The 20281-nt window shown below is 36.8% G+C and overlaps 1 protein-coding gene across 4 annotated transcripts in view; it reads right to left on the bottom strand.

The window, feature by feature from the left end:
• LOC114944055 (uncharacterized) overlaps positions 1–20281 on the bottom strand; it is a 319822-nt gene that overhangs the window by 13799 nt on the left and 285742 nt on the right. For all 4 annotated transcript variants that reach the window (XM_085482350.1, XM_085482351.1, XM_085482352.1 and 1 more), the window contains exons 8-9: positions 12515–12608; positions 6644–6841 (exon numbers count right to left, since the gene is read on the bottom strand). In XM_085482350.1, the coding sequence (XP_085338476.1) occupies positions 6644–6841; positions 12515–12608 (292 nt within the window). The remainder of the gene's footprint in view (positions 1–6643; positions 6842–12514; positions 12609–20281) is intronic.

Raw genomic sequence — 20281 nt, 5'->3', positions numbered from 1 at the left:
GAGGACGAAGTCTTGCGTGGCTTGAGCTATCTACATTTGCCGAAATAAGTGTTATTAGAATTTCCTCAGACACGGTGAACGAATAACGCGGATATGAGAGCGACGTGAAAAGGTTAACGAAAGTTCAACGGCGCCGACATCTTCTCGCAAGTAAAGGAGATGGAATTAATGGACGAATTATCGCCCGTCGTCGTCAGACGACGTGCAAGAAGAAACTCTAAAGAAATATTCTTTTTCAGAGAGATACGATTGATCCTTTTGCGCGAAAACGTATTTCCCGTAAATCACTTTTCACTATAATGCGCTTGGAAGGTATTCGTTTTTCCAGTCGCTAACTTTATTTTTCCACCGACGAAAAATGTCTCAGCGAGGAAACTTTTAATGTAAACCACACTTTTGATTTTTAATGTGCTGCAAATTTATAGCTCCTTCTTTCAACATACCTGTTACACTTATCAGAATCTTGTCACGTTCATAAAGTTAGATATTTTATAAAAAATTTATTTACTATTTTCCTCTTTATCGTTTCTTCTTTGCTCACGTCAAGTCTCTCTTTTCCTTTTTCTCTCATCTTCGTTACACACAAATACACATTCGAGCGAAACACAATTTAATTTTTTTAGAGACTATATTCATCGAATTAGTTTAATAAAAGTTGCCATATTCAACGTGAATATCTCTTTCTTCATCAAGAGATAATTTGCCGCAAGGCATTTTCGTAACTTTAGTGAGGGGATCGGCTGCCGGATCTTCTCTTCGCAGCGAACAATTAAAGAAAACCGTCGTCTTATGTACCGGGTAGCTTCCGAGCGAATGGTGCCGGGCAATGGACCGTGGCCGACCTCCCCATGGGGAAGGAAAACTTATGGCCGTTTCGGGAACGACACGCTTTCCTCGCTCTGCCACTCGGTACTTTAACGGCACTCGTCTTTTGTGCCTGACAGTGCACGGCAAACCGCCCGTTACGATCACCATGATCTTAAGTCAGACGGTGATAGGTAGAATTAAAGATACGATTAAAAAAAAAATTTATTTTTCATAATCAAAAAAATTTAGTTTAAAAAACTCATCCATAAATTATAAATATTTGATTTTTAAACAGATATAAATCCGTATAAATATGGTCTATATTATTTTTTATCGTTATACTCATTAAATGATATTATGAGAAAAAATTGTGCAAAGATAAATTTTTCAATGATAACAAAATTTAAACATTAATATCAATATTTACTGATGATAATTATAAAATAAAAGAAAGATTAAAATATTTTAATTAATCGAAAATGTATTAAAATGACAAAAAAGAAACAAAATGATTACATTTATACTGATTTATAACATATTTTGTTATGATGAATCGTGACTGTTGTTCATAGTCTTAAAAATCGTTTGATCAAACTCCAGGATTCAATGTGGTGATTGATAGTTTACCGAGCTGCTATACTTTCTGAGCTATCGAATCGATGTGGTATCGCGGTTATTGATATCGCGAGTATTTCGATCGACGAGTCGGTTAGCAATCAAATTGAGTATTAACAAACAGTTCGAGTAATCGGACATCCACAGAACGATAGTCGGCTTAGTGGTGAATCGTTCTGAACTATGGTTGATATTTTTCAGACTAGCTAGTATTGCCAGAATTTCGAAATTCCCTGCGATATGATGCAGATCTGCGATAAAAAAATTTAATTTAATATCGATCAAAATTTAATATTGATAAAAAGTTTAAAAAATTTGATTACTATTTGTGTCGTGTAAATATAAAAATATACAAAGTAATTAAACTTTACATTTATAAAAGCAATAACATGTAACAACAAAAACGAGAAACACTTTTTTTTAATATTTGCAATGTTTTTGATAGTTTTTATATATAATATGAAATTTTGTATTGAATTGATATCACATTAATATTCAATTATTTGTATTTTAATATTTGTTTCTACATTCTCTAAAAGAAGCTTTTTCAATTTCTAGCAAACTAATTATTTTTGTTTCTTTTCTGTCCGAAATAGATTTCATGTCGAGTTGAATAGTAATTTTACTCATTTTCATCTCAGACATAGTAGAGACAGAATCTACAGTGAAGAAAGTACGAAATGCAGAACGTGTAGCAATCTTCCTTTATCTCTCGCGCGTCGCACTATTGCAAATTTTGTGCGCTTTTTTCACTCGTTTCACTTGTATGTTACACACGTTAAAAGCTGCCGACGTGGCGTTTCGACGTTTTGTTTCCTCACTATTATTCTCTACTTTCGTTCTTATCTCCGCGAGACCGATACGTGAGAGAAATATAAAACAGTAACGGGTGGTGAGAATTATCGCAAGCTTTCTCTCGCTGTGAGCGAAGCGAAACGGGCGGAAAATATCCTCGATTCTCTTCTTTTGCTTGCCGTTCCGTTCGTTGATATGCATGACGGCCGATTAAAATGAATACGATTGGATGAAATCCTCTGTTCACCACACGGGGATAAGGTGATTCAAAGTCCATCTCTTTCAATTTTCAAATAAACGATGTATAATATTGGCCGCGTTTTCATGGGAAAAAATCTCGATAAAAAGAGAGTAAGAGTATTTCTTTAACAAGTTAATATTCATCATTTTTAATATTAAGTCACAAATTAAATTAAAATTAATATTTTTACGCAAATTAAAAAGCATACTATTAATAACAATATCATTAATAGCATATAAAATAAACATATTAGAAATATTGTGTGAAAAAAATATTAACTATGTGTGTAATACAATAATTTATTTTTATTGCTCATTTTTATTTTGAAGTCCCAAGTTGATTTATTGCAGATTGTAAGAAGTGAATTATACTTTTGGATAAGACTGTTATCGATATATGAAATCATTGATACTTTGGTGCAATCGCATATTTTAATATAATGATAAATTATTTAAAAGATAACTCTCTGATTCGCCCTGTCTCCCTACTCGGGAACGATTTATTCCGATCAACAGCTCACATATATGTATATACGAAGCAAACATATTTGGAATTATTTTGCCGCTGTATGAGGGAAAATCGTTTTTTATGTAGGCGTCACGCGGATTAATATCGAGTTATAATATATTTACGCGGATGAATATTGCCGGTTTTTTCCTAGTGCTTATGTAGCATTATTCATTGTCAATCGATACATATTTATTGATATGTGTATTATATCTTCTACAATGTTGTAAATATTTGGTTCTATTGCATATAACTGCCGAATATCACGAAATAATTACGTTATTAAATAATTAGAGATGTGTTGATGGAACTTCAGTGATTTATAAATGTTCTTTGAAAGAGGATATTCTCTCTGCATAATAATCGCGTACAATGATTTTTGTGTGCATGATTTTCTTTTTTTTTTTTATAACAGTCCAAAATTTAATAGAAATATATATTAAATATAATAAACTAGTGAATACGCTTTTAGTAACAATTTGAGCAACTCGACATTTACACATTAATAATTTATATGTGTGTTAATGGTAAAAAGAGCTCTGAAATTTTTAATATTAATGATGATGAGCATGCATATTTAAATTATATTGAAGGCTCTATTTAGACAATATATATGAACGTAACAGCCAAAATATATATGTAAATCGATAGGGAACCAAGTTACTCACTTATGAATGCATTCATTTATTAACAGCCGGTGGCAGAAGAAGTAGCCTATTCTGGTTTTAAGCTCGATTAAGTATTAAATATTCCACCGCAAGTTGCCTCAATTATTGCATTAGGCTGTTAATTAAATATTCCATTGCATACAGTTAGAAATAACAAAGGTAAACCTTCGTTCGGAGACACTCTCTCCCCTCTCGTCAGAGGTACTCGCGTAAGATCCAGACGTCGAAAACTTTAAATAATTACCGGGCGGGATTATCAAGTTTCCTGGGGAAAACGCGAACTCTTGGAGGGTGCTGCTATACTCGACTTAAATCTCGAGCGCAAAACGCGCTGGTTGCAGCAGGCAGTGGCATAACTAATGTCCTTGCAGACTGAAAAGAGGTAGAGAAAGGTACAGTGAAGAAAGAAATGAGAAAGGAAAAAAGACGGATAAACTGGATGAAGAAAGATAAGGTAAAATAAAAGTAAAAAAAATAAGGATACACATAAAAAAAAGAGTGAAAGAGAACTGTATTATTTGTGTGTGCATATATTTTTTATTTTAATTTTTAAGGAATATATTATTATATTATTATTTAAAATAGGGTATATAAACTCGAAGATTTGAAAAACAACATAATTCTTTACTTAAGATGCATAGTTGAAGAGCTTGTAAATTTCATTGCTAGTAGACCCTCTAAAAATTCGTTACGCCACTGAGCTTCGGTTGAAATAAGATGCGGAAGAAGAAAGAGAGAAGAAAAGGAAGAGATGTAAGCGAAGATGAGAAGGATATATTTACGAAGTCAAGATAGTTCTCTATAGACACGAGTTAATTATTTAATAAGCTGAAAAATTAATTCCATCGCATTTTAATTAGTCCGCATAGCTGAGAGGAAAGGCGAGGAAAGGCTGTTTGGCGCGATCGTTAAGCCAGTATTCAAGTGACTCGTTCAATGCGAGTTTTACTTAAAATGCGCACATCGCACGTATTCAAGGAAAATTCGGTAATTTATACTAATAAACGTCTTAATTTTCGTAAATGCAAAATCCCCAGGAGTGCCTCGCGACGTGGTAGAAAATTAGATTTTAGCGTGCATGTTCGAAGCTGTGGCTTTCTGAATTTACAGTTTTAAAATCCATGAAAATTTTAGTTGCAAATATAATCAATGATGAATTCACAAATATATCGATTAATATTTATAAACTTGAAAACAATTTTATTTTGTTTCTTTGACATTTTCTAATTTTTATTAGATCGAAGTACGTCAAAAGAAAGAAGAAGAAGAAGAAGAAATGGAAGTTTATGCCTAATTACGCACATTTATTTTAATAATACGTTCGGTTCATTAAATTAGATCATAACTCGTGTAATGTCCGCGACATCAGAGAAATATTGCTCGAATTTATGTATTCCATTTCTGGAGCAAGCGAGAGGACGCTAGAGCGCAACAACCCCGTTAATTTTCAGGACAATCTCCAGGACGATCATTCCCACAAGTGCACTATAGCAATCCACCCTCTCCAAAGACGCGCGACTCTTTATTAGTCCAGCGAGTCCTTGATGATTCTTCGAGATGACACAAAAGGACCAGATAACAAGAGTAATAGAGAAGTGAGTTGTTGAAGGGGAAAGGGACAGCAGTCAACATAAAATAGAAGGAGGAAATAATCCTGTCCCTCAATTTTACGGACCAAGTCGTCCACTTGGTCGTCCGTGAAGACGAAATCAAATTGCGGCCAATGCCCGAGTTCTCATATTCTACTTTCGAAATATTACCGCGAAATTCTCCACGCATCATTTTCGGTCGAAGAAGGACAATTTCGACGTTCGAGAGTATTGTCCTCGCGACTGGTTTTCGGAGATCAAGTCGAATGAGTGCACGTATCAGGCAAATGGAACGTGCAGGCTTTTGCAATTTCCGTGCAGAATTCCGCGGATATGCGATGTAGTCCGGCCGTGCTTTGTCTTTAAACTCGATCATGTCCATAAAATGTTCCTATATTCGTAGGGATGATCTCGGTCGTTCTTTTGACAATCCTCCAGAGAATAAGATAAAGGAATATTCGTCCTACAGTATCGTCTCGTAGATTGCGTTATCAAAAAGTACTAGCATAATATATAAAATATAATTTTTTTTGTGCGCATAATCTTAGGTATACAATATCCATTATATTTTTTAGTAGACTAATTTGCATAAAATTTTTAATATGTGTGTGTGTGTGTGTACATGCAATCAGAATTTGCCTGAAACATTTTGAGAGTCGAGACAAAGATGTAAATCAATAATTATATATTTGTCGCGACAATGTATTAATCCTGATTACATGAAGATCGTCGTGAGCCTAGATGCGATTAGAAACCATGATCTGAAAATCAGTAGAGTTACCGCGCAAGTATTATACGTGTACCGGATGTAATACAACGTCGGTACGACGACATACAATTCGCCTACCGTTGCCACCCTTCCACGGCATTAATTAATCTAAACGATTATATCCAGCCGCATTGTTCGAAACATCGAATTAATTGCGGGAAACGCCGAACCCTCTCTCGCGGGAAAGCGAAAACGCTCGAGATAGTTCCCGAAATGTTAGAGCAGATTAGGTTCTGTTTGTGAAAGAGACTCTCCCATCCCGCGTCTTAAAAAGAAGGATGGTTTTAGGCAAATAATTAATTTCTTCGACTCTTTAAATCAAATCATTATGCGATTTAACCAAACAAAAAAATCCAATGATAATGAATAAGTATTTATATAATTTTTATACATGTCTAGTATATTAATGATAATAAAATTTAATTAATTTATTTCCGAAGAATTTTCTACATATCGCGAATCGAAATTCTTTTCTAATTCTCTTTCAAGCGGTAAAAGCAATTTGTTCGTAATTCACTCCTAGGGAATAACATACCATTTGTAGTAGATTGGCGCTAAGTGTATAACGTTAATTAGAAACGGAGAAATGTGAAGAAAAAGTTTGTGCTTTTTCACGCGAGGATACTTCGCGACTAATTGGAAGATTACTTACCGTTCGCGTGCGCCGCAAGCAGGTCTCTCAGTTGTTGCTGACCGGTGGTCAGTTCTACGCAGCTGACCCTGACGCTAAATCTAGCGCCTGTTCTCTGTCGTTGCTCAGAAATTCCGCGGAAGAGCCATGCAATTGCACAAGGAATTGCGCCCAGCGTGTGACCAGCTTCCGGAGTTCCCAACATGGTGTGAGACTTGCCTAAACGAGAGCAAAGAATAAGTTGTGTTAAACGTTGCGAGAGAATGCTTGCTGATTACAGGGCAATGTAAACGCGGGATTACATCATAGAGAGAGAGAGAGAGCAGAAATGTTCAGCGTTTTAAGCGCGCAATGTAAATGCAAATGGCGTGGATGAAAATTATTCACACCGCAATTTGAATTAATTATAACTAGTTTACTGTCCGCTTATACTGTTTATTCTATGAAATTCACGTGTGCCATTTAAATATTTTCCAATATGTATATTGTATTATATATCTCGTATATATATATATATATATATATATGTGTGTGTGTGTGTGTGTGTATCAGAAAATATTTAAATTTTATATACGCCAGTTTTATAGAATAAACAATATAAATGGATAATAAATTAGTTACAATTAATACACATATGTAATTTCTGAATATTTTTTAAAAATTAATTGCTCATATAATTTCTAATTAAAATCAATCGAGAAAATATTTAAATTTTGTATACGTAAATTTTATAGAATAAACAATACAAGTGGATAATAAATTAATACACATATGTAATTTCTGAATATTTTAAAAAAATTAATTGTTCGTATAATTTCTAATTAAAATTTATACTTAGAGAAAATACACTTCGAGATAAAATGTCATGATAGGACTTGAGTTTTTTCGAGAGAAACGATGACGGGTTAAAGTTAATATTTTGAATGATTCTTGCCAGACTGACGGATTTATTGCCGTAGGGATCGTATTAACGCCCGTAACCGGTGCCGACGGTGAGACCGATATGTGGACAAGCTTCATTGTTGATTGGCATAATCGCGATTTTCCCCCTCGCGTGTCGCGACGAATCAATTCACATGGACGAGTTCGAAAATCCCGTTTATGTACATGGCTGGCGTGCGAGAGCCGGCTGGGTGCAATAATTGCGATGCCAGATTTGCGGTCGGGTCCGAGCGAGCCGCTTAATTTGTTTACTATTTAGTGAACGACAATGTAACGGCTAGAATGACAACCGAGGATTTATGCCGAAGTAGACGACCGATCGATTATATTTCGCATCTCGCTGCTAGAATCCAAGGAACGCAACAAAAAAAAAAAATTGAAATTAATTTATTACCGGCAACAAATGGAATACCTAATTCGTCGCGGAGAAATGCCCCGGTTGTTCATATTTAATGGCGATTTCAGCACGAATTGCGATAACGGCGCATAAGTTTGCGAAACTTTTCGGCGCGAAAGTTTCCTGCGAAATTGGAAGTCGGAGCTCAAACGCTCTTCTATTGACAGTGAAATAAAAGAGCTCTTATTAAAATCATAAAACAGTCCGACGAAAGCGGAGACGACTTATGGCAGGGTGGTGGGATTACGATACGGAAGGACGAGAGGTTGAAGCGAAAGGCGTAAAGGGAGGCCCCGTGGGCAACGGCGGAATAATGGAAAAGCAGCAGCCGCCGTTGAATCTTAAACGTTATTTAATTGTCTTAATGTAGGACGGTGAATTATGTTGTTATTTAATTAGAAGCACGAAAGGCGAAAGAGAGGGTCGGGGCCATCTCATCGGTGAGGGAGACCGCATCTTGAGAACTTTTCCCAATGGCCGATTCTCCTTCGGGGAAAAGATTTCGAACGGTCGAACCGCAAAAATTCCGCAAGAATTCGCGCTATGCCGCCGCGAGATTCGCGGCCTCGCTGACGATGAGGCAGAAAAAGCCGGAGAAAGCCGCTGCATTCTCAGACGATCGGTATGACACGCTCTCTTCGTAGGGATACTTTTGAAACGAAATGAGAGTGGTAATTAAAATTCCACACGAGTGTCTTGTTATGCGAGAGAAATATTAAGGTCAATATTAGATCGTACCAAAATTGCATATTTATTAGAATTTTATCATTTATATCATTTTCGCCGTCCTTCTATATCTTATGTCTTTTAAGAAATGAGGAAGCCATTTTTTTTCGATAGCAAAATTTGCATGAATAGTATATTGTGTATCAAGTGCGGAAAGTTGACAATTGGTCACGAGGAAGGCGCTAGATGGCGGCGTGGGAAATCGGCCGCTTTCCGCACAGAAAACACGCACACAAAGTGCCACTTTGCCTGCACGTGTAATACAAAAAATTTTAGTATTACGATTTTCGATATAATTAATTAATTTATTATAAATAAAAAAGATTTAATATATATGCACGTGCATAATCTAATTTATATAATTTTCGCATTTCTTCTATATCTTATTTCTTTGAAGAATAAGAAAGCAATTCTTTCGAAAGCAAAATTTGTATGAAGAAATTGAAGTATTACGATTAAAAATGAATTTATTATAAATAAAAGAGCTGAAATATATGCATGTGCACATAATATATGTATGTGTGTCGCTTCATACGCGAAATTAGCAAGAACTGAATAAATCCTTCCGCGGTTGCGTAAAACAGAAGAACCAGAGAGAGAGAGGCGCGTGGTTCCTTTGACTGAATCGCTTACCAAGGTTATCATTGTCAAAGGCACCGTTTTTGAGAAAGGGGACGGGAAGTCTCGGTGCATCAAGCACGCGTGCTTCTTCCCCTCGTTGTTGCATAATCCACTTTCACGGTCCTTCCGCGATCTCAAAGGATTCGACGAGGTGTCCGCCGCGCGGGGGTAATTAGGAACGCGCTACAAAGTACAAACGGGCCCATTGTCGTTACTATATCTATATATTATACATATATATATATATATACGCTACAGCTCTCTTCTATCTCTCTGTCCCTTCGCAAGAAACAGGTCCCGTTGCTTTGAAAGCGCAAAACTGTCTCTTTCTTCCTTTCTCTCGTTTTTTTCTCTCTTTCATCGTTCTCCTTCCTTTCAGCTTATCCTCTGCCGTGTCTTTCTTCCCTCGTAGCTCCTCTTTACGCTCTTTTTCCAGCGATTTTTTAGACCGCGAATGACAGATGCGTATGCGGGCGAAATGCAGTTGGTTGCACCGACGCATGCACATCGTGCGTGTGAAATAAAAGGCACTATGTTCTGGACACTATTTTAAATAGCCCCGGTCTGGTTGAAGGGCCTCGATTCTGGCGCGAGTTCCTTCCTTTTCTTGTCTCAGCAGATTCATGCAAATCTGGCTTTTCCCCCTAGTTTGCATCCTGCTTTTCTTATCCCTATTCTAACCGCGATCGCGGTTCCCCTTTCTCGTCTTCCTTTTCACCTTCGGAGGATGATGACGTAAGGAGTTAGGAGAGAATCGGGATCTAGAAAGGGGTGAGAGAAGGAAGGAGAGCGAGGAGAAAAGAAGAAGAGAGAGAAAAACGTTCGTAGAGATGATCAAAAGCAGTTTTGCTCGCGGACTTGCCTCGAGTATTTTCGAAAGAGAGAGGGAAGACTGCGTGAATTCGTTTGGCTTCTTTTTGCACGGTTCTTTGTCTACGGTCGTTGGGCTCTCTTATCTCTCCGACGCGCTTCCTTTTATTTTCGACTTTATCGACTTTCCCTTTCTCGCGCCGCAAGAAATCCCGCTCGATCGCGCGAACTTCGACATTAAGGGTCGACGATTTCTCAACGCGACATGAATTATGAAACCATATCAGTCCAGGAACGACGGAAATCGACTAAAGGTCGTGCTTGAAAAAAAAAAAAAATTGCAAGCTTATTCGATTCTGAAATTAATTAGAGATATGTGGTTTCTCTTTGGATAGATAATGTTTTTTGTTTGCGGGACTTCGAGAACGTAATTTTTATATTTTAGCAAATATTTATATACACATAAAATTATCTAGCAATTTACATAAGAGGACAACTCAGGTTTTTTTATAATGCGATGTATTGCGTTTAATTTTATGATTATTTTATTTATCGAAATATAGCAACTTTTCACCCGTGCTTGTCTATCAAATATAAAAAATTCTCCAGCGAAAAATGTATACAACGAGACTCGGTGCAGAAATATTATTCCATGAAATATCATTCTACGAAGTTTAATTGGTTCTGATACCGACTGTGAGAGTAGACGTCTCTATCGCGTTATCAAAACTTTATTCCAGTTATAGTCGATATCAAAAATATTTTAATGAACATTCTTTGCGATCACAATCTCGATCAAAAAAAAAAAAGAAAAAAGATTCAGTAGGACTATTATTTCAATCACACTAAATTGATATAAATATCTAAATAAAAGAAAAAACAATTTTGCATGCACGTACATATACAATTCTGAAATAGTTATTTATAAACTTTATATGAAACATGTATTTAATTATAATTTCATCGGAATAAAAGTATATTATATTTGAGATTAATAATATTTTAATACTTAAAAATATATCCTTTGTACAAGATGCTTTTCATTCGGTATAAAATATTTCAAACTCGTTAGTCTAAAAGTTATCGTAGCACAGGAAATGTGCAATGACGCGAAGGGTCCTCTCTCTCTTTGATTGTGCTGTATTAAGATTCGAAAAGGGAAAGTGTGTCCCAGTGGCATACATTATCGCCATTCCTTCCGGTCTCACCTCACTGTTCCTCATTGTCGTCTCTCCTCACTTTCTTCCCTTTTCTCACTCTTTTTCCGTACCGACATTACCACCCGAGAACATCCTCCCTTCTGTGTACTTTCCATAATCGTGCATTTGCATGCAAACTCGATATCACTACTTAAAATGTAAAACAACTCTGCGCTTCTATCGGTGCGTTCCTCGCAGCAGCAGAACGAGAAGAAATGAAAAAGGAATGCCTAAATAAATAAAGAATAAGAAATAGAGAAAAAAATATATAAAGAATCCTCGCGACATTTCTCTCAAGAGGATATATATATATATATATCGTTGATATTCTGGAATAATATATTTCTCGGCTCAAGGAGAATATTCGAACTATGAAACATCTCGTATAAATAATTCGTGAAATTTTAAATTATGTAAGCAAGCTTATTAATTCATATTTAACTTCTTTTTATCAATTCTTAATTAGTTTATAATTTTCTATATTTATATTATAAATAAAAAATGTATTTAACCAATTATCTACTGTAGAGATAAATATAAATTATTTTTAAAATCTGTTCAATAATTCTTTATATTTTGATACTTTTAAAATGTAGAAATAATAATTTGTTATATTACATATGTGCATTGTAGTGATTGCGTCATTACATGGCAATCGAATTTTTTTGTTTTAGATGAAATTCAGAGCTTCAATTCCAACACACGACAAAACATCGCAATATCTCAAGTAAGTGATATAAAAATAATATATTGTATTTGACAGATATAAGAGCCATCAGAACAAAAATTTGCGAGATATTCATAATTCACATAATTATTCTCACAAACTCGTTTTGGCAAGTTTTATTTAACATTATAGTGCCAATGAAATTTCGTCTATACGAAACGAGACAGTTTGTTGAATAGAAAACGAAGAAGTTTACAAGATATTGTCTTAACTCATGCACAACAGTGTTTAAAGCAGGCATTATTTCTGGGGAATTTTATGTATTAAATTTTGAAGAAGCTCCATAATTTCTACACGTTTTCTTGAGAAATGCAAGAATGTTGTTTATGCGCTCTAGGTATTATATTCAGATAATAAGTTAAGAAAAAAAAATAAATTACAAATAGGAGTAAAAACCAATATTACAATGAAATTGATCAGGAAGAAACATCATATAGTCTCGCTACAAAAAAAAACTTCTCTTAACTTACCTAATCCAGCGTGCCCAAAACAAAATAGACACCCATCCGTTCCATTGATGACCGCGTGAATTACGTCCGTAAGAGCACTCGAACAGATTTCAGTCTGAAAAAAAAAAAAAACATATTTATGCACATTTTTCTCCATATGTAAGTTCGATATTAATTTATATATGGAACTTAGTAATTTCAAACCAAGAGATACAGTTCCGAAGAATTAATTTTTCGCGCTTGGGCTCTATTGGCCGATTTAAAATTCATATATTATTATATTTATGCACATTATATAATCGTAATAATAAACAAAATATCGATTAAAATATTTGTTATCTCCGTGCAATAGACATGCTAAAAATTCGTACCGATAATTATAAAATCTCACGTTTTGTACGCCGGTACAAGCTTTAGGGCAGCTGAATGGACGCGATTTTAATTGCGTCTGCCTCGCAATAATACCGCGACGAGAGAGAATGGAAAGAGGCGAAACGTCAAGTCTCCGCAGGACAGCGAGAGGAAGAGCTCGCTCGGGCTCTCGTAAAGTGCTTAAGAAAGCGTGTTGGCGGGCCGGATTTAATAAACGCGTGTAACGTCTCCGGAGTGAAAAGTGAGGGATGAGGTTAGGGAGGGAAAAGGGTCGCGGGATTATGGGAGACGGCCCTTTGTTTGCTCCTAATGTATTCATAGACTGGAAAAGACTTTTCCTGGTCCGCGAAACAACGCTTCGGCCTAGCGTGAGCGGAAAACCGCTTTTCGAGAAAACTCTCGGTCTTTAAATGTCGACCGGATTCGACATCGAAATCTCGAGATTATCAATGAGAATCAAGGGAGAGATAGATGACGGCGCAAAAATCGAAGAGTCGTTCGTTGTGCGAGGAAAAAAAGGCGAGCTTTGCGACAATTCTCGCCGAAAATGCCGATCGATGATACAGGATCCCTCTATAGGTCGACTGTCTCTTTTCACTTAAACGCGAAAACCGGGAGGACGGAAAGGGATGGAAAAATGTGTGTTATGAGAGAGGGAGGGAGGGATTTCTCGCAGTTTGCGGAGAAAATCGAGAGGAAGATGAGGACGTGTCGGTGCTTCGGCCAAACAAGATTGAAATCTTCGTGGACGAGAATCGGATGAGCCCGAGATGGAAAAAGGGACGCGAGAATCTCGTGAAAAAAGAAAGCGCGAGGGAAGGAATAGTATATCGGGGGTTTGGGAGGAGGTAAGAAAGGGGATGGAGAGCCGCACCGGAAAGACGATCGAAGTAGAAGAAACGAGACGCTGGAAGGAGAGAGAGAGAGTGTTCTCTTTCCACAGTTTTTTTTCTTTCCCGCAACGGCAAAAGGATAGGGAAATAAGGAGTCTAGTCCCTTTCCCAATATGGTAATACCAATCTGTCGCTGCTCGTTTCAAAGGGGCGGCACAGCGTGTAGCCGCAAACGAGTCTGCCGATACCGCCGTAGATTTACATTGACTTCTTGATTCGCGGACAGAGAAACGCTTCTTCTTTCGCCGCGATAAGAGGATTTATTATCCGAGAGAGAATTGCTTGTTAATTTACACGGGTGATCGCACACGCCAATTAAACGGAACTCCGCTAATCATAAATTGGATCCTCATATTTACCTTGACCTTTGCGACACGTTGACGTAATAAATATATAAATTCATGTTTATATATAAAATTAATTGTAATATATTTTTTATTTATTTCTTTTTATTTTTTGGACGTTGACACGTTGACGTAATAATTAAATTCATTTTTATATATAAAATTAATCAATATGTAATCGCGATATATATTTATATATTTTTTAATTTTTTCCATTGATTTTTGTTCTACAAAGCGTTGATAGTAAACAACTAATAAATAGAAGATAAAAAGACAGAGATGTTTTCGCTCGAGGAACAAATACGAAGCTACGAAACTAATGCCAGGATTGACGACGTTATATCCGATACTTACCATGCCGACAACAACGACACTCATAATTATAACGGGATCATCCCTCGGGATGTAACGTAAAGCAAATACATTTCGTAGATACCTGCACCCTCCGTCGCCAGAAATCTCGCCCTTGAACTCCCCGAACTGTCGGCATGACGGTTAATGAAATACGTGACCGGAGCTACCATCATAATCTCAAACACTTGATTCCGCGCCCGTGCGAGCGGAGAAATTGCGGAAAGGGTTCCGCCACGCTTCTGATGCGCGCGAGCGAGAGCCCATCGATGTCGGGCCTTTGAAAATTTTCACCGGCGCGGCGAGAGGCCACCCTCTCTCTGTGATGTCCGCCCTCGGGCCAGACACCCGCACGTAATGCTGTTTAACTCTCTCGCTCGGATTTCCGCCGGTTAAAAATGAGTAACAATAGCAATTCACTTCCGCTTTGATGTTCTTTTAATAATCGAAATTCGCAGAATTGATACGCGGAGAGTAACCGGAAATAGAACTGGACGAAAATTAGTTAATTGTTCGGCCGATCCTTTGTGTAGGTTACCGTGGAATTTTTTTTTTTTTCGAATATAGTATGTATTCTTCCATGCGTTATTTATAGGGGAGAGAAAGTCGAGGATGACAACGTAAGTGGATGAGAAAAATTCACCTTGTCGATCAGCGATAATATCTATAATAAGTTACTTTTATTTTTCTTATTTGATAGGTAATAACTATAATTTGATTCATAATTATTTATTTATGTAATTCTATTATTAATATTTTATTATCGATAATAGTTTATAGTTTTATTATTATTATTATTGCGAAAAAATATTCTTGCTCAATTTCTAAAATAAAAATTTGTTTATTTTTACAACTTTTAACTATTGTTTAAGAGAAATTTTTGACTTATTCGTTTTTTTAAATAGATACATACAATATATTTGTTAAAAATGGATACTTTAATATTGTTTTTCTTTATTTTCAAATATTTTGAAATGGGTAAGAAATTTTCGGAATAAGTAGAGAATTTTTAAATTTCAAACAAGAAATTTTAAAGACCTTTCTAAGCTTGAGTGGGGAAATTTCAGTTTTACATCTGGTAACACTGATTTACACATAATTGATTGAGCTCCCGAAAAATCATTTTTCCCCTCGCTCATAGAGCCTTTTATAATAAAAAATCTTCACAATTAATTGTTGATCGCCAGTGATAAAATTTTCACAAATAATAAGATGCAATTTAATTCGACCAAAAACTGGCTATTCATTTATTGAAAATACGTTTCGACCCACATTGTGGTCCTTTTCAAGTGTTGTTCTTATTCAGCAATTACATTAATTAAAAATAGAAATACCGCTTTATATTTGTATTTAAAGAGTACTTATGTTTTAATTCTTTTTTGTCACCTTTTATTGTAATTTATCAGTAAACATTATATTAAAGAATATTTTTTTTATATATGACTTTCTGTCCAACATAATTTGAATTTTTATATTTACTGCTCTTAACAGCCTTTTATCAAATTTATTAAAAATAGAATCATGAAAGTTTCAGTAGCTAACAGATTGTCGATATGACAGGACAACTTTCATGTTTCTATTTTTAATTAATATAATTGCTGAATAAGAACAACACTTGAAAAGGACCACAATGTGGATCGAAACGTATTTTCAATAAACGAATAGCCAGTTTTTGGTCGAATTAAATTGCGACTTTTATAATAAATTCCGGCAGCCCTCGCCGATCCGAGAGGAATCGGTCGACGCGAACGCGACGTCTCAATCGCGCTCATCTCATCGGGATGTTTATTTCGGAGCTGGGCGCGAATTAAAAGACACGCACCGCGGTGTGACTTACAAGCGGCATCGTGTCGTCAGTCGCTCGTAGTCGTTTAAATTCAGTTTGCGCGACGCGTTTCGGTAACGCAATATTGGTGCACCGGACCGGAATACCAATTCGTATATACGAAGGGGTCGAATGTGCCAGCCTCGCCTTCCGAAGAATCCGACGAAGGAGGTCGGTTCTCTCCCAGCTTTTTCGATTTCGCCATCTCTCTTTCTCTCCCTCACCGTCATTCCGATGCCTCTTCATCCTTCCTCATCCAGACGCGAAATGTAAAACTCATGTCGAAAGTTCGGAAAGAAGCTACGAGAAACGTTTCACCCTCGTGACGTTGGGGTGGGACAAGAAGGGGCTCTCTTAATGGCTGGAAATAATCGAATGATCTACCCTCCGTTCGCGTCGCCGACGAATCTCTTAATTCGCAAGTTTTCCAGATGTCTCGTCGGCAATGTCTCGGGGCGAATCAAGGTGACGTTGTCCTGGACATTAGTTGACTTACTTTCACGGCTCATTCGCTCTTCCAATATTTTTTGCGAAACACTTTTATCGATATGATAAGAGGACGTCCCAGTAGGTCGTTTTCTCTTTAAATGATCTCTCGGGACTTGTACACTAATTAATTCGTAGATAAAATATTTGTTGAAATTTAAATTGACTTTTCTATAATTTTCAATTAATACTTAATGTTATCTCTTTTTAAATCTTAATTCAGAAGCTTAATTTCGGTATATGTTAAAACTTGGAAGTTATGAACAATTAAGATTTAGATAGACAGTGAATCGGAGCTCCTTTGACAAGAAAGCTCGCCTTCTTCATCTGAATATCTTTGCAGGGGAATTGCTATTTGTGCTTTTGTTAATGCGGCCTGTAAATTAAAGCCTATTGCAGGCAAATTTACATAAGAGCATAGCGTATAAGCGTCTCTGAGCAATGAGGCTCCCGGTATATAAGCTTCGCGCAGTACAATATAGCGGCTTACGTCGGGCATTTCATTGGTCGACGCGTTTATGCACTATGATGACGGTCTTATGCAAATTTCCGCGCGATGCTGCTGATGTATCAATATTAATATAACTATAGAAACAACGCGCGCGGGCGAAAGACAACGAAACCTCGTTAAGACACGCAATACCGAGAAAGTGCAATGACATCTCAGAATTTGACATTTGCTTACGATATGGAAAATGCGCGAATTATTAAATTTGAATTTTACATTGCACGCGCAAGCTCCGATCATCCCCTTCCAAATTTCAGGTTTGATTTCGTTAGCATTTTAATATGCGAAATGTACGAAATGCGTTTTTCCAGACTACTCGTTCGACGAAAATCAAATATATGCGCTATTAAGCAGCGGGCTTTTTCGGGCAGCAGGTAATTATATCATCGCTTGTTTGTTCGGACCGTTCAACTCGCGCAATAACAAACCCGAGTCACGTAATCTTCTTCTTCGGCGCGATCATGAACGTTAAAATGGGAAAAACGTGCTGAACAGAATTTTGTTATCAATTGTAAAAAAAAAAAAAAAAAAAAAAAAAAAGACGCGATCAGCATTTTTATCGCGGCAATGCTAGATCATCCATTGTCAGTGTCATCGGACTTTTAACAATCGTGCCAATCACGTATGTCGATTTTTGACAATCACGGCGAGTTCTTTCTCGCGTTCCGTTCGTGGCTGTGATTTTTTTCCCCATATAATGCTTCATCAGAAATGGCAACTTTTTAATATATTAAAAATCTCTTCGTCAATAAGTAATTTAATAAATTCCGAGTGAACGAAAAAATTAAAATTAGAATAGAAAATAAAAGATAAATTTGGGAGGTTCTATGCGGTGAAATGAAAACATGAAATTATCACAATATTCGCGAAATAGTAACACATTTTTTTTTATAAGCGCAAGAATATAGTTGTAGGTAGCGTGCATCGAAACATCTATCGCGACGACGCTATTCGATGAAAACCGTGTCAAAAACAAACAGCCCTGAGGGAATGCTTTTCGCCCTCGTATACGCGATGGTGCGACGAGGCACGAGTGGTTAGTAATCGTAGGCAAGGTACGAGAGGATGGGAGACGCAGAATGTGCGAAACACACACGCTCACGCACAGGAAATACTCCCGTCGGAATTTACGAGCCGGTAATTCCAAAAATTGCATCGCGATACACGTGCTTTCCGCTCGACATATCGTGATTCATTTTAACTTATTCGTTTATAACAAATTTCCGCCGGCAATCGAGACGTATAAACACTAAGTTAACCTTGCGAAGGCTCAATGTGTTTCTCATTAGTCGATGATTCATGATTAATGACACCGTGATTAATAACTGCGAATCAATAATTATTACGATATAAAATCGGATGAAGCTTTGATAATTTATTATTTGCCTTTGCGATAAAACCGCATCAGGATTTGATTTGGTAAAGAGAGACAATTAGTTTACGCAATAAACTTTTTCAGGGTGTCTATAGCGGTCAGGGAAATTTGGAAAATCGAGCATTGTCAGGGAATTTGATAAATCTGGAATTGTCAGTTAAAAAAGTGAGGAAATTTTACTATTTATCTGGATTTTTTCATATTCTACATTTGTCTTAATAATTTGAAATTTTTTATTCAATAAATATAAACTTAAATAGTTTATAGTGACATGTTTTTCGATTATCGTACATAGTGCAGATTGTATAATTGATTAAATTTTTGGTTTTTTTCCGAATCTTTTCATTGTTGACGAAAATATCTCACGGATTTCATGATTTAACATTTAATTGATTCATTATATAGATATACACAAATTATATATTTAGAAAAAATAATACTAAAAAGTGAGGAAAAAAATTAATGTCTAGTCTTGGAAAATCTGAAAAAAGTCGGGAATTTCTTTCATCGAGTCTGCTGGACAGTTGCTCAATTTTGCTGCGGCAAGGTATTAGAGTATTAAAAGTGTGTAATCCCTAATAATGAGCTAATAATATACGAAGCCATGGGCATAAAAATGTTCTCGATATTCACGGATTCTCGCGGCAGTCTGCGAAATGGTGGCCGATAAATTCGAAGGAAGCCGGCTGCGCAAACAAACGAAACCCGGCGGTCCGCATCAGCTCGAAGAGCTGCGATCGCATTTTACATCGTGGAATTTTCAACTCGTCGTCGGCGCGTGGCGCGATAACTCCGGGGATAACAACTCGGGGAAAACTTTTCATCCACCTCCGACGGATCCGCAGAATGGTGCGCTGTAGTGTTAGAGAGGAAGAGGCAGGGATGGGTGAACAGAGGGTGAGAAAGGGTGACAGAGCCGGCTCGCGCACGAGCGCCCTTCCGCCGCGCGATGTCGTGAAATATGTCGCGATTTACACGGGAGATTGGCGTCATTGGTGCCTGGGGAGCGAACGAGTGCCGTTGTCCCTCTCCCCCATCCCCTTCCCCGAATTCGCCCCCTACCCTCATCGTGTCGGCCTCTAACCCCTGCGTGGGTGGGAGTGGCTTGCCAGATCAAAAAAGCATTCGCGAAATCCCGGTACCTGCCTGAGCGATGCAAAATCGAAAACTGTGAGACCTCTATCGCATCTCTCTCTCTGTCCGTCGATTTTTTTTTCGTTGTCCTATCGATATTCGATTGCTCGAAAAATCGGTTTCTCGCTCTCTTTGCTCCGAAGACTATTATCATCTATTAAATTTATTGCTTTCTGTGAAATTATGCGACATTCTCTTTAGCATTTTATAATCGAATTTGGGATTTAGTTGTCGAAATTAAAGAGATCTAGAGAATTAATTAAATTTTTGTTCATCATAAATATCAACTATTTGAAGATTGAAGAGTTTCCGAGACTAAAAGATGCGAAATACATCTGAAACATTTTGTTCGCGAGAGATTGTTTTGTTATTGTACCGCAAACTTCAATCGAAAATGGGTTTCTCGTTTTGCTCCGAAGACTATTATCATCTATTAAATTTATTGCTTTCTGTGAAATTATGCGACATTCTCTTTAGCATTTTATAATCGAATTTGGGAT

Source organism: Nylanderia fulva, unplaced genomic scaffold (genome assembly GCF_048542155.1).
Source record: "Nylanderia fulva isolate GAGA-0341 unplaced genomic scaffold, ASM4854215v1 Scaffold20, whole genome shotgun sequence".
Lineage (NCBI taxonomy): Eukaryota > Metazoa > Arthropoda > Insecta > Hymenoptera > Formicidae > Nylanderia > Nylanderia fulva.
Note: the sequence above shows the minus strand (reverse complement) of the source record. Positions and strands in the feature narration are given on the sequence as shown.